We start from the raw sequence: 14,908 nt of genomic DNA, 5'->3' as shown, positions 1-14,908 counted from the left end.
GGGCCTAAGGATATTTCCATGTCTGTAGACTAGAGCTGAGCATAGCCTCTGCCTACCACAGGGATTTTTGGATCAAACACGCACAAATCTTGGCATCCATCCCCAGCCTGAAATCCTATGTATCTTCTTTCTGGGGTGATTCATTAAAATGAAGCCCATTGTTCTCACATGTCCACCAGGTCAAAAGTTTTTGTTGGTATCCTCATCTCTTACTAAAGTGAAGGGCTGTTTAGTCAAAATGTGTTGTTAGGCAGGTTTATTACATTCAATTTCCATGGCATGTTAAAACAATATTTGAAAGTGACTACAATCCTTTCTAAAGGACAGATCTTACCTTCTTGGGTTCAGCAATATTTCTAAGTCACCTCTATTGCCATGACTCCCTCTGATAAGGCCAGCCCGGATGACAGGAGTTAGTAGACTCCCTGTTATTCACTCCCAGATTCCTGGGTCCAGGGTCCAACACATTTATTGGAAGATAATTTACTCCAGAATATTATCAGCAAGGGGAAGGGGTTATTCTACAAACTTAATGGCATATAAAATGTTTGATTGGTTTACCCTAGCTGCTGCAAAAGTGTTAGAAGATTGTGATTTTAGAGATTTTGGTTAACACTCTACCATTGTACACTAGTAAAAGGCCCCTTTGAGCAACTAACCCTGTGCATCATCCGCATCCTGGCTCTGCTGATCCCCTGGTTATTAGTTCCACTCACACCATGTCTCCCACCCCACTCTCCCTCCTCTGCAAGTCTATCCAGTCACCAGGTTCTTTAAAAAAAAAAAAAAAAAAAAAAAAAAAAAAAATATATATATATATATATATATATATATATTTAAATCCATCCTCTTCTCAATAGTCACACTAAACTTCCTCTGTTCTTCTAGTGGAAGATTCTATTAAGAGGTTAAGAGTATGAGCTATGCTGGGGGAGCTCAGGCAAGTGAAGATTTCTCTGAGCATCAGTTTCCTCACCTATAAAGTAAGTATGGGATTATTGTAAGGATTAAATAAGATTCTTATGTAAAGCAATTAGTAAAGCACTTGGCATGCAACAAATGTGCAGTACGTTAAAGTAATTATCTTCATTATATCATCATCATATCATCATCATCATCATCATCATTCCTTGAATATGCCATACCTTCTTGCCACAGAACCTCTTTCCTGTTTACCTTGTTAATGATATAACCTGTAGGTTTAACTTTATAAGCAATGTTCCCCCTAAGAGGCACATGAAAAGTAAGTTCCTAATGGGGATTTTTCTGAGCCCCTCCTTCCCCCTATTCTATACCTAAACTGGGTTAGCTGCTCATTTTTTGTGTGCTATTCCCTTAGCAACCTATAATTTCTTCCAGTAGCACCCATCACACTGAACTAATAGGCTGTTTCCTGTCTGCCTTTCCCACTAGAGTGGAGCTCCTTTAGAGCCTTTTCTGTGCCTGGTCCTCAGTGATTAATTGTCAAAAGAATGAAAGGATAAAAGACTACAAATATTCAGCTCTTCCTAAGTGTGGAACTACGCTTGTGCTTGGTTCTGTTTAAATCTCTACCTTTGAATATAACTCTCTGTGTCTCCTTAAGCCTATGGGTTCCTAGGCCCTTGTTAAATGAAGAACAGTTTATCACCAGGTGACTTACAAGAGCAAAGCCCAGAATTCTCTCAAACCACTTTGTGCAGTGCAGTCAGCTCTCAAGTATTTGTGAACTAGCCACAGGTTATTCGATCTTCCTATCCCATGTTCAGCCAGATCCCTTCTTGCTTAATTACTGAATGCATGTGGAATTATTTTAACATGAAATTGAATACAGCAATCTAGAAAGCACTGGCTACTAAGTTATACCATGTTATTTTTGTTTAATAGTTTGGACAGGGTAGCTAGAATGGACTGCATCTGTGTCTAGAACAGAAGGTGTGAATTCATTTTCACTCACCAACTATCTCAATGTTAGTTTAAAATATTTCCAGTTTCATGAATTCAGATGGAAATCACTTAGCACCTTTTATAAATCCAGAAGGAAAAGCTGCAATTAGTCCTGAGACTCTCCTTTGATTCCTCCCTCCTCTCTTTACAGCATCCTTGCAGGATGGGTTGCCCACAGGGGAGTCAGCCCACAGCACACAGCACACACAGTGGCCATTTCTCTGGTCAGCCCCAGGAGGGAGCTGCAGATGCCTTCCTGGGAACCTCTTACTTAACTTACCTTGATGTTAACTGGCTGTTTCTCTCCTGATTCTAAACCATTGCAAAGCTGACACCATCATTGATCTTTACTCATTGACATTCTAGATTTGGGGCTGTTGCCCGCCATCCCTGATTTTGTACCCCAGTTTCTCCTACTATCACATTCTTGATCTCCACTGCCGTGGACAGATGCTCTCCACTGGCCTGCGCATTAGTTCTACCAAGTTTAGGCCCTCCTCCATCATGATCAGAGAGTGGGGGAGCATGGGGACCCATATCTGCCTTGTCTGGCTCTTCAGGCCTAGAGTTGGGAAGGAAATGGAACTGGTGAAGGGAGGGTTAACAGGGGTTTATATAACTTCTCATTCAGAGATCAAATGACCATATCTGGAGAGATTCAGAGACCATGGACTAGGCACTATGACTCCAGGGACTTGGTAAGATTCTGTAGCCTTGGTTACTTCTTATGGTGGTTAATTTGTCACTCCTTTACAGTTTCCCTACAAAGATGGAGAAGAGAGAGGAGAGGGAGGATCACTGCTTACCTTGAAGGACCTGTGAGTTTGTGGGGTGAGGCAGCAAAGGGAGGGAATGCTGGGCAAACTGCAAGACTAACCTGGGGGGAGTCGGAGCGTAACAAGGTGGTGACTGCACAGACCAAGAGGTGAAGAAAACAGGCCGAGTCTGAAGGTGGAGAGCTTGGGAACTTGTCTCTACCTGAAAAGGGGCCCAACATACACATTCCTTGCCAAGTCAAGCAAAACTTCTCTAACAGCAATGGGAAATGAAGGACTAAAGCTGTTTTGGGGCAAGGAACAAGAAAGAATAATAATAAGAAAGACGCAAGGGGAAAGTTCTGAAAGGTGCCAGCTGTGATCCAGGTGTTTTCCAGCAAGCAAATGGAAGAATTAGAAAAGTAAGTTATAAACTCCCCTGAGTACATAGAAACAGCCTGTCTGGCTCTGGCTGAGGATAAAAGACCTGCGAATTGCACAGACGCCTAGAGAAGTCAGACAAAACAGAGCCTGCTGGCTGCCAACGCAGCCCTGTCTTCCTTCCTCCTAACAGCAACACGATTCTGTTCAGGAATTTACTCCTCTTCACGGAGTCATTGTGCTTCCGGGGAAGCTGTCTCTTCAACTCCAGGGAATAGTTTAAACCCACAATGGCGATCTCAATCCTAAAGCTTGTGATTGGTTTAGAAAGGGACCATCCCCAACTTGCCAATGAGATGAGAGGGAAGACTGAGAAAACCTTCTGGGCATTCCTATGGAAGAAATGGTGCCTACATTTCCCCAAATAGTGTCCTGTCCGGAGGGGATGCCTGGAACTAGCATAACCACGACCATAAGCCTGATGATGGAGTGGCCAGAGGCAAGGAAACTGCCCATCCCACCTCTGCACTTATTTTTAAGCCCTGCTGAGTTGGGGTTTTCTTGTATCTGTAGCCCAAAAATCCTAACCAGCAGCAGAGCTTCCATGTCCCCTGGGTTCTTCGTAGGTTAGGTGAACTTTGCCTTAGTCATAGCATCTTCCTGGTCCAAGAATTTTACAAAATGGATCTGAAATCTTTGTGGATCTGAGTCCCATTAGTTTCCCCTAGAACTTAAATTTTCTTTTCACTGCATTTCGAGGTTGAGAATGGGAGGAAAGAGGGTGAGCTGGGGAAACTTTCCTTAGGGATCCCCAACATTAAGAGGAAAATCAACAAACTTACTTTTCCAAAAGTGCAGGCAGTGCTGGGGTGACAGGTAGGTTGCCTTTCCCATTGGGTGATTCCGACTGGATGGGAAACAGGAGACAGAGGATTGAGGGTGAGCAACAGAAACCAGGGTTGCTGAGCCTCTGATGATGTGGGGGAGGGGCTGTTTCCGCTCCCTTCCCTCATTTCCTCCCCAGCTTTCCAACCTGCACGGGAGCGCAGGTGTTCACCCTCTCCCTTGGGCCTTCCCTGCCCCTTTTCTCAGTGTCCTTTCCATGTGGGGGCATCTAAAACTTGCTCCTTTTCCTTCTCCTCTTTGTTTCCTTGAGTGAAGAGTTTACATTTTTTTTGTGTGTGTGTGGTGCTGGGGATCGAACCCAGGGCCTTGTGCTTGCAAGGCAAGCACTCTGCCAACTGAGCTATCTCCCCAGCCCAAGAGTTTACATTTTAAGACTCCTTTCTAGAGGGGAGCCCTCAGGTTTGCTTTATACTATTTCCTGACTATGACTGAACGCCAAAGGGCAGTGCAGGTCCCAAATGCCCTGGGAGGGACTCATACAAGCCCACCACTGCCCCTAAACTTACAGCTCCAAGCATAACTCTCAGGAGATGCCTGCCATTACTGCAGGTGCCCACCAGCAGGAACACCCCTTCCCCAGGAGGCCCTTGCTTTGTCCCAGTGGGTTTGGTTTCAGCAGTGGTTCTCAACTGGGGCTGCACATTAGAATCACCTGGAAGACATGTGGCCTGGAGGAGAGCTTTTAAAAGTACAGATCCACTCCATGGTCTTGAGGGAGGGGCCTGGGCATTCAATGGTTTCAAAATCCTCTTGTGATTTTAATGCACAGCCCCGATTGCTAACCACTAGTCTAAAGAAATATATATTTGGAAACCACATTTGCACATTTAGGTAGAGTATGGGAAGAAATAGGTCTTTTAAAACATACTAACCAATCCTCCCATCCTTTGAAACTCTTTTTTTTTTTTTTTTTTTTTCAGGTTGCTTTGTGTTAGTGATTTGGAAGTTTAGGATCATTTCATAGATTATAATGCTTAAGGTAGGAAGAGGTGAAAGAAACTGAAGAGATATTACTATCTAATGCTGTGACAATAGAGCTTGAACTACCAATTGCTTACACAAATTGTTTATACAGAAATACTAGTTATTGACAGGGAATAGAGAAACCACTGGAGAAGGAATTACAGGTGTTTTAGATAGAATTAATCAGATACACAGAGGCCTGGGATGTGGAAAATACTTCTTTATAAGAACCGTGTTTAAAGAACTTGAAATGGATTTTTTTCTGATTATTGCTCATAATAGGAATTTTAAAAGGAATCAAAAGGAAAATAAAAATTTTGTTTTACCATTGCCCAGAGATAATCATTACTAAATTTTACATATTTTCTTCCAGAATTTTCTATGTCCACATAGAAACATTTTTTAAAAGTGCAAAATTACACACTATATACACTATTATATACATACGTGTGTGTATATATAATTGCTAATTATTCAGAATGAATTATACACAAAAATTCTATTCTACAGAAGCTCTTTATAGTCGCATTCATAATTTGTTTACCAATTTCTTATGCATGAACCTTGGGTTGTTTCCAGTGTTTCACTGTGACACACAGTGTTGCAGTGAATCAAGGCAGGATAACACTGGGTGTAAAAATGCAGACTCTGGGATGAGAGAGCCTGGGTTTAAGGCTCAGCTCTCCCACTCACCACACATTATGACCTTCAGCTACTTACACCCACTGCAGAGTGGGGGGTGGGGAACTCACATTGGAGAATTGGGATTCAAGCATGAAAAGCTACCACTTGTAAGGAATATTTTCTGAGCTGCTTATGCCTTGCTCAAGGGCCCTGAGATCTCTTCTTAGAGCAGTGGAATACATGTGACCTGGCCTACGCCCCCCAAATTCTGTTCCGAAAATTTCTTCTCAGTATTGATCCTACCCCCACCTGGGTTCCCTCTGTAGCTGTGAGTGTGAGGGAGAAGTCAGGGCTGGGAGGCAGGCATCATCATACTCACCAGGACGGGTAAGGAAGGGATGGGTGATGAGCTGGTAGATTGGCCAGGCAGATTCAGGGCATTAAACTTTGGAACCACAGCAACACTCACCCTCCGGCGGGGCATGTTCTGTGGGAAGAGAAGTGACCAGGCCCACTTTCTTGGAGGTAATAACAGTCATATTTATGAAGGGCCTGGAAAAAGCCTACTACTAGTTCCTAATGCTATAATGACATTAACTGGATATTTTGGTTTGGGGATACTGATGGTGTTGAAAATTGGTGTGAAAATTGGTGAGTCAAGTTGACTCAAATTTTCTATTGGTGGTGAGGGATCTCTCAGCATGTTCCTACTTTAGATTATGAAATCCTGGAGAAACAGTATGGAAATGACCCCCTAGTCTCTGAATAATATCTTGGATAGTGTATTAAAGTTGCCTGTAGCAACACCAAGGTTTATGCATCATTTCATGTTCATTTAAGGGATGTATAGTCAGGAAAACTACATATGTACAAGAAAGGTGAGGTTCCAGTGGCTAAGCTAGCAAATATGGAAGCTAAAGGAAAACTTTCAGAGAGTCTCTGGATCCTATGATCCATGAGTGAATAACTTCTTGAGTAACCATAAAAGTTTCTGTCCTATTTTCTCTGGAAGCCCCGGTAGTCCTTGAACATGCGTACCTTTCCCATTGTGAGGGACATGGACCGCGCTGTGCGAGGGACCCCGTCTTCTACAACAGGAGGAAACAGAAAAAACTCATGTAAGTTTCAGAGTGGGCTTCAGCATATAACAGTCAGCAGAAACTAAATCAAGGTCAGAACTGGTCTTCAAGGGATGGCCCAAGGGTCTGGGTGTTTGGGACACTGAGTTTGGCCCTTCCCTCTCTGAGATGATCATCTGCAGAATGGGGACTCTTTTGGATGAAACCTTTATCCTAGATCTACTGGATATTAATAAGAAGTCCCGATCTGGAACCTTTGATCTTCATTGAACACCACTACACATTCTCTTGGAGCGTGTGTGAAATCTATTCACAGCAACACCAAAGCTTATTGGGTCTTTTATGCTCCCTTAAGGGAGGTACAATCAGAGAAACTCTGAGCAAGGAAGGTGTGGTATTGGTAAGAATGAAAACTTGCTAAACAAGTAGTTTCAAAATGTCACATGCCCGGTGATTCAGAACAAAGGAAGCCACCACCCTAGGATTTTCTTCTTAGTACATCCATGAACTGACATAACTTATGTAAAGTGTTGAGCATCACACCTGCATAACAGTGCCACCAGGAAACATCTGAATATGTGCAAAGAAAGGTATTTGCAAGGTGAATTCAGTTTGACCAATATCATTTAACCTGTATATCTGCATAGCCTTCAAATCTATATATTTTAGTTGTGCTCTTAAAAAGTGCAAAGCTACATATTTTTCCCTTAATCTAATTTGAAGTTCTCTGTTAGCCAATAGGTTTATGCTGCTTATATTTCTTGTGATTGTTCATGTCCTTTTATTTCCACCATCTTACTTTCTATTTTTCTATTTACCCTACTTTATGCATTAAGTTTTTTCTAATTCCTCTCCCATTCCTAATGTTGGTTTGAAAATTATTCATTGTAGTTCTAATCTTTAGTGTACTCCTTTAACTTTTGAACTTTAAATTTAAAATTAACGAAGATCTCTATTCTTTTCCTGATATTTTAAAACAATAACAATCCCCCAATTTTAATTACATATTTTTTCACTATTTTTACTTCACCTTATTTTATATTCCAAAATTTTTTATTACTGTTGTTGTTTTCTACAGTGAATGTTTGTTTAGATCTGCCCACATGCTTACAAATAACTTTGGTCACTGTTCTTTCTCACATCCTACTCATTTTTTTTAAATCTCAATTTCATTCTTCCCCTAGTTGTTCTTTGAACAATGACCTGTGAGAGGTAAACCTTCTCATTAGTTGTCTCCAGATGTCTTGACCTAGCCCTCTACCTCACTTTTATCTCTATGTTGACAGTAATTTTCTCTCAGCTCCTTGAAGAGGTTACTCCATGGTCTTCTGGTGCCATTATTGCTTTTGAGACTTGTCATTGCTTTGTCAACTATCTTCTTTCTCTGGTTACTTTTAAGATCTTCACTTTGTCTTTGTTCTTCTGAAGCTTCTCTTTTGTGTGCTACTTCCTCCACATGGAATTCACTATGCCTTCTGAATTCAATGATTTAGGTCTTTCCTTAGTTGTGGAAAATCCTCAGCTATTCTTCCTTTGAATATGTTCTGGCTCTAATTTGCTTCTTAGGGACCATCTGATAAATGGATTGCAGATTTTCTTACTCTGTACTCTGCATCCTATGTCTCATAATATTCCTTTTATTTCTTTAATCATTGTATGCCTCTGCATTGCCTTTTGGGTAACTATCTTCACTCTATCACCAGTCAAGCTGGACCTTTTAGTATTCTGGGGCAGTGACCATTATCAGGTCAGGAGAACAAGAGGCAGGGCAAACTACACCCTAGATCTTAAGGGCCTCAGCTCAGATGTGACACGTCTCATGCACCAAAGCCAGCCTCATGACCTAGCCTAACTTCCAGGGGATGGGGAAGTGTGCCCAGAGGGAAGACACCTGGAATACTGAGGAATCACCTCAACTACGTAACGACCACATCTACCACACCTCAACTACTCAATTTTCTATTTCCATGACTCTATTTCTCATTTTGAGGAATTCTATTTTCTTCTTCTTTTCTTTCAATAACTATATCCTTTCACTGTCATACCTTCCATTCATCCTTTCATCTCTCTAATAATTTTAAATGTATCTTTAAATAAATTATCTTCCTACGTGACGTTCTTAGGATGCAATCCTATTGTTCGGTGGGTCTGATGATTCTCTCTGATGGTGTATTTATCATTTTGTATTGTGAACTTGTCTTCAGTGAGGTGCTATTTAGCGGGAGCCTGTGTGTCCTGGGTGCAGGGTGTGTCTCTCTGGAGTGGCTGACAGTGTTCCTAAAGACCTCATCCTGCTGTTCTTTCAGCTCCCCACATATTGCATCATGACCGCTCTCATCCTGGGCATGTACTTTTCCTATGAGGAAGGAGAAAGTGTTTTTTTCCTTCTAGAATGCAGGATGGAACAGACAAACTTCCTTATTTATTTCTCTGTTGGTGGGTGATTGTTTTTCCCTCGTCCAAATTCTATAAAGATACAGTCTGGGGATGGTCTTTGCCTTCTGTGTGAATCTCAGTGCCAACTCTGTCGTGAGCGGCTAAGGCCATGGGCATGGATGCAAACTCTTGGCCCCCAGATAACTTGGGCTTTCTGTCCCCGAGGAAGCTGCAGGGCAAGCTCGGTTTCAGTTCTCTTTTCTTTTCTTGTATCTGGGTATTTCAATTTCTTTTCCTGTGGATTCAGCTATTCTTTAAGATTGCTTGCTTGATTTTATCCAGCAGAAATTTCTAAGTATTTGTGGTCAAAGAATTTTCAAGTTTTCCAGTCAGCCCATTTAGCGGAAACAAAAAATATTCTTTACGTATGAAGAGTTCATATAAATTAATAAAATACCAATCTTACAAGCGGGCAAACAACATAATTCGAAAATTTACAAAAGTGGAGATATAAATGCTTAATGGATAGTTGTAAAAGCATGGGAATACAAATTAAAACAATTATCAAATTGTTGGAGCCTATCAAAGTCATACATATTTTTAAAAAGGAAGAATAAGAATGGTGTTAGTGACACAATGAATTGAACCCCACTGTAATCCGTTCAATGGAAATAAGTTATTTGAAAATAAGTTGCTTTAAGATCCTTAAAAATATTTCTTTTCCCTGAGCTAGTATTTATACCACTAAAAATCTATTTTAATGTAATATACAGATAATTAGCATGTTGCATATTCAGAAAAAAATTTTTTTAAATGTTCATCATCTCTTTTGAAATCAGGGCTATTTTATTTCACTGTAGTCTTCAAAGTCTCAGCCATAGACAAAGATGGTCAGAAGTCATGTAAAGTCTTAAAAAGTCTTTGGGAATGGTCATGGCATACCTATGGACACACCTGCTGGATGAGTGCTGACCCCTTGTCACCAGCTCAAGAGATGGCACACCTTAGAAAAAAAACTTAGAAGGGAGCCAAATATTCCCAAATCTTAATTCATCAGTCAGGACTCAGCTCTCATGTCCTTTCCTACTGTAAGCATTTTCTCATCTCGCCAGAGCAGACGTGGAGGTCTGCTTATTTCTGCCAAGGCACTGGCCACAGTTGGGCACTCCTTTGAGTATCTATATTCCATATCATGTGGGGCACACTGAAGATGCTTGATAAGTGTAGAACAAATGAACAAGACTGGAGTAACTGTTCATCTCATGAATCGTGGGTAAGGTGGTCCTCAGGAGACCTTGAACCTGTAGAACAATAATGTGATAACCCAGGTACTAAGATTTCCTCAGTGGCCCCATTCTCCTCTCCCACTGACTGAGAGTGGTTTGCTAAAAGCCCAGATGCCTACAGGTCAGAAGCCTTGCTGCAAAGATCCAAAGCAGACAGCCTGGAGCATATGTACACTGCCTTTGGACTCTGGGAAGTGTCACTGACGTTCCCCAGGAAACTTGTGAAACCTCCTGTTTATAAAGGTTTCTCCATCTGTTATACTTTTTGCACTCTCCCTCCTCCTGCTTTTGGTAACACGGATGTTTGCATTCCACAGGGATTCCTGACGCTAAAATGTCCATTTTCTCCATTAGCCACCCTCATCAGCACAGCCCAGGCCCTGGCAGGGCCCAGGGACAGATTCTAATACAAAGCACTGACATCTGCCTCCTGCACTGAGCGAGAACCTCCTAACTCATCCTTCCCTACTTCCACTTATATACTCCTCTCATGTACTGAACACACTGAAGTCAAAGTAATCTTCTAGAAATAAAATCTGGTCATGTCAGGTGACAAACTCATCAGTGACTTCTCTCTGGCTGGAAGACAAAGACTAGCATTGATATTATCATGGCCTGGCAGGTAGCCCTGGATTAGCAGGTATATCACCTTCAACCTGCCCCATCACACAGCAGCACTGCAACCACATCAGACTGTTTCAGCTTCTCACCCTCAACCTCCACATCTTTGTTGATGCTGTTCTCTCCACCTGCAATGAGTCTGCCCCTCTCGACTGCAGAACTCCTAGCTTTATTTTTAAGTACTGAGTAAATGCCATCCCTCTGTGAAGACTTCCTTGCCTTTCTTAAACAGAATCAGGCAGGCCCCGACTCTGTGCTCCAACAGCAAATTGTGTAGAACTTAAAACATATGTCTGAGAGGACTTCTTTAAAACAGTCTCGTCTACAAGTCTGCTCTTTATCTCTGCATTACCACATCGGCCAGGCTCACACTCCACCCTGACTGCTAGACTTCACCCCTCACTTGGACGGTTGCAATATCCTCTCCATGGTGCTCCTTGGCTCTGCTTTGCCCCAGCAATGTGATTGATGCACCATGGCTAGAAGGAACCTTCTTAAACTACACATAATGATCAAGTCATTTCCCTGATTAAAATCCTTGGTTCAATCCCTAATGCTTTCCAAAATAAAGCCCGAATTCCTTAGTATATGTTGCCTAAAAAGGGGTCCCAAAGCAAAAAGCTTTATGGATCCTGGGGTCACTCTCGCAGAGTAAAGGGAGCTCTTGCTGCCCGTAGTCTTTGTGTCTGTGGTCAGCCACTCTGGTTAATTGTGTTGGAAGTCAGGAGGTCATTTTGGGGTCATTCACATTTCCTGGTCCCAGGACCCCAGGCTCCCTGGAGCAGCTGCTGCAAATGCTCTGTAGGTGACACTGGGCAGGGGCAGGGAGCCTTGTTCAATCAGAAATAGGTCCTGGGGCTGTCCTGATCCCTCTGGTCCTAGCTGAGAGCAAGATAGGGGCAGAAGCCTAGTCCCTTACCAGAGGGGCCACAGCTGCGGCTTGAATTCTGATTTGCAAGTTTTTTAAACTCCATGAGTTCTGCATGGTCCTTCTCGTAGGTCCTCTTCAGATTCTCCACATACTGCATCATCACTTCTGTTGCTTTTGACATGCGCTTTTCCTACAGGGAAGGAGAGCATGTGTTCAGGGGGCAATTGGAGGAAAGGTGCCATTAGCACTTGTCTGCTCTGAGCTAGGTTCTGCACTGAGATTGCAAGGGATATTGGGACCCATCAGAGGTGACCCTGCCCCCTATGAGACTGCTGTCTGAACCAAGAGGTGGACTCAGGTACCTGTGTCCAGGGAGAATGAGAAAGGCACAGTCTCATGTAGCAGGAAAAGAGAGGAGGAAGAGATTTATTTCTGTTTGCAGAGAATGGGTCAGGGGAGGGTCTGTGGAGATGAGATGAAGTCATGGATGCAGGGTGTAGACATACAGACACAGGCAGGAGGGACAAAGTGCATGCAGGCCAGGGAGCCCCAAGGCAAGTCAAGAGGAAGGACCTCACAAGGCTTCTATGTAAGTGAGGAGTTATCCTCCAGACAGGAAGCCCTCAGAGAGTGAAAAGGGGGTGCCATTACAAATTATGCTGGGACAATAGGCATAAACCAGAGTTGTACAGTCATCCCCCTCGGGCAACAGTCAGCCAGCAGCTGGGAAGAAGCAGTAAGAAAAACAGGTGAATTAGAACTGGGCTGCAAAGGGCCCTGAATGCTAAACGGAGGAATTAGGACTTATTCTGAAGAAAAAGTGGAACCACTGAATGATATGAGTGGAGACAGGTGAAAGGGAGCAACCTTGGTGGCAGTGAGAGCAACAGGGAAAGAAAGGACAAGCGCTTGAGCTAGTCCAGTGGAACCAGAGAGGAAGGCAAGGACTGAGACAGAGCCAGGGTGGGGAGCCATTTAAAGAAGTGTGAAGACGGAGTGAGCAACCCAGGGGATAGAAACCTGTTTGGGAAGATGGTTTTTCTCTGTGTATACCGACCTTGGGTCCCTCAGAGGGTCTAGCTCATACCCCATCTGGCTTCAGAGGGACTTCCCCATTAACTTCCCTGGAAGAGGTCCCCATTGCCCAGTGAGGCCGAGACCAGTCACTCCCTAGCACCCTCCCTATGTCACTGCTCCCAGCTGGGTGACTTCCTGGTTTACGCTGCTGAGTCAGGAACTCTATCCAAAAGGACACAAGGGTGGGTCAGCCCTGTGGCTCGTCCTTTCATTTCATAGGCGGTGCTCAGGGCCACACCCCAGGAACATCCTCTCATGCATCCAGTGCAGCAGGATGTGGGTCCACGGAAATAGTACCAGCAATGACGACATCTAAGTACTTTACAAGGATTACAGCACCCCGTGGCAGACCCATAATCATCCTCATTCACAGCTGAAGAAACAAGCGTAGAGAGCTAGGTAACCATCCTGAGGTCTCACAGCAAGTGAGGGGTGGAACCAGAACTAGAACTTGGACAGTATGGCCCTATAACACCACGCTGGACCAGGGTGGACCAATGTGGCCAAGAGAGAGCCCTACCTGGGCCTGTACCCCTACTTTGCCACTCACTGGTGCTATCACAGGTTGAGTATCCCTTATCTGAAACACTTGGAACCAGAAGTGTCTTTGGATTTTGGATTTTTTTCAGATTTTGGAATATTTGTGTGTGTGTGTGTGTGTGTGTGTGTGTGTGTGTGTGTGTGTATATATATATATAAAATGAGGTGCCTTGGGTAATGGAACCCAAGTTGAAGCATGAAATTCATTAATGCTTCATGTATACCATCTACTTGTAGCCCGAAGGTAAGTTTATGCAATATTTTTAGATCACTATGACTGTTTATGCAATATTTTTAAATCACTATGACTGTGATTTGTCACATGAAATCAGGTATAGAATTGTCCACTTGTAGTATCATGGTTAGAGCTCAAAAACTTTGGAATATTTCAGATTTTGAATTTTCAGACTAGGGATGCTCAACCTGTGCCTTTCAGAGCTTCCATATCTTCATCTGGGGAAAAGCACAGATACTTTGCAGGGTTAGGGGGTGAATTAAATGAAACAAAGCAGTTTTTCCTAAACGATGTTTCCCCCAATCCTAGTTCCTTGGGAGTTAAATAGGCACTTTGTGATAAAAATAAAGAGGGAGGGTTCTTTAGTCAAATACATTTGGGAAGTACATAGGTAAAATTAAACTTCTTTTTTTTTTTCCTATAGGATTTCTCCTTCTCCTTAATCATTGTCTTCTTTTTTCAGTACCCATTTTTTTCCTATAGGACTTCTCAACACCAATATACTTAAAAATCTCCATGAAGAAAGACAGTAAACAATCATCACCAAACTTATGTGTCCACAGAAATCTTTTTCCTGGGAGCATCTCAAGGGTTTTGTGAGTCAATAAAAATACTCTGAACAGCTCTCAATAACCTACACAGGACTCCCAATATGGAGCAACCCATCACTGGGTGGTGTCTATAGTTGTCCCTGCTGGTCATTGTGCTAGTTACCACAGGTGGAACAGAGTCAGTCAGCAAAACTGGGGCTGGTGGGCTCACCTGACGGACGGCCCCCACCACCTCAGCTCTGCTGGAGAGACGGGCAGCCAGGCGGTGCAGGACCGCGATGTCCTCCAGCAGCTTCTGGTAGGTCTCACGATGCTCACAGTGGTGCCAGAGTGGTGCTGAGGACTGAGAAGTGAGAAGGAACAGCACCCAGGGTCCTCATGTAATGCTGTGGACCCCGTGTCTGTGTCCCCCAAAATGCATATGCTGAGATCCTAATGTAAGAGTACTAGGAAATGGGGTTTTGAAGAGGTGATTAGGTCACAAGGGTGGAACCCTCAGGATTGGGATTAATGTCCTTATAAAAGGGACCCCAGAGAGTCCCTTGCTTTCTTTCTACCATGTCAGCCTGCCAGCCCAAAGAGGGTCCCTGACCAGAACTGACCGTGCTTGCACCCTCATCTTGGACTTCCAACCTGCAGAACTGTGAGAAATAAATGCTTGTTGTTTAAGCTGCCCGGTCTACGGCACTTCGTTACAGCAGCCTGAGCTGACTGGAG

General features: G+C 43.3%; 1 protein-coding gene and 1 long non-coding RNA gene across 15 annotated transcripts in view; one reads left to right on the top strand and one right to left on the bottom strand.

Annotated features, from left to right (window-relative positions):
* Positions 1-14,908, bottom strand: part of Irag1 (inositol 1,4,5-triphosphate receptor associated 1) — a 110,684-nt gene that overhangs the window by 10,400 nt on the left and 85,376 nt on the right. For all 14 annotated transcript variants that reach the window (XM_047518281.1, XM_047518280.1, XM_047518282.1 and 11 more), the window contains 5 exons: positions 14,403-14,534; positions 11,837-11,978; positions 6,594-6,643; positions 5,935-6,042; positions 3,905-3,969 (listed from right to left, as the gene is read on the bottom strand). In XM_047518281.1, coding sequence (XP_047374237.1) covers positions 3,905-3,969; positions 5,935-6,042; positions 6,594-6,643; positions 11,837-11,978; positions 14,403-14,534 — 497 coding nt within the window. The remainder of the gene's footprint in view (positions 1-3,904; positions 3,970-5,934; positions 6,043-6,593; positions 6,644-11,836; positions 11,979-14,402; positions 14,535-14,908) is intronic.
* On the top strand, positions 2,707-14,526 carry LOC124959842 (uncharacterized). The gene is made up of 3 exons (XR_007103992.1): positions 2,707-2,744; positions 6,568-6,673; positions 14,104-14,526. It is a non-coding gene; the product is annotated as an uncharacterized LOC124959842 (long non-coding RNA).

Source organism: Sciurus carolinensis, chromosome 11 (assembly GCF_902686445.1).
Source record: "Sciurus carolinensis chromosome 11, mSciCar1.2, whole genome shotgun sequence".
Taxonomy (NCBI): domain Eukaryota; kingdom Metazoa; phylum Chordata; class Mammalia; order Rodentia; family Sciuridae; genus Sciurus; species Sciurus carolinensis.
The sequence above is the reverse complement of the archived record's forward strand: the minus strand, read 5'-3'. Positions and strand labels throughout refer to the sequence as shown.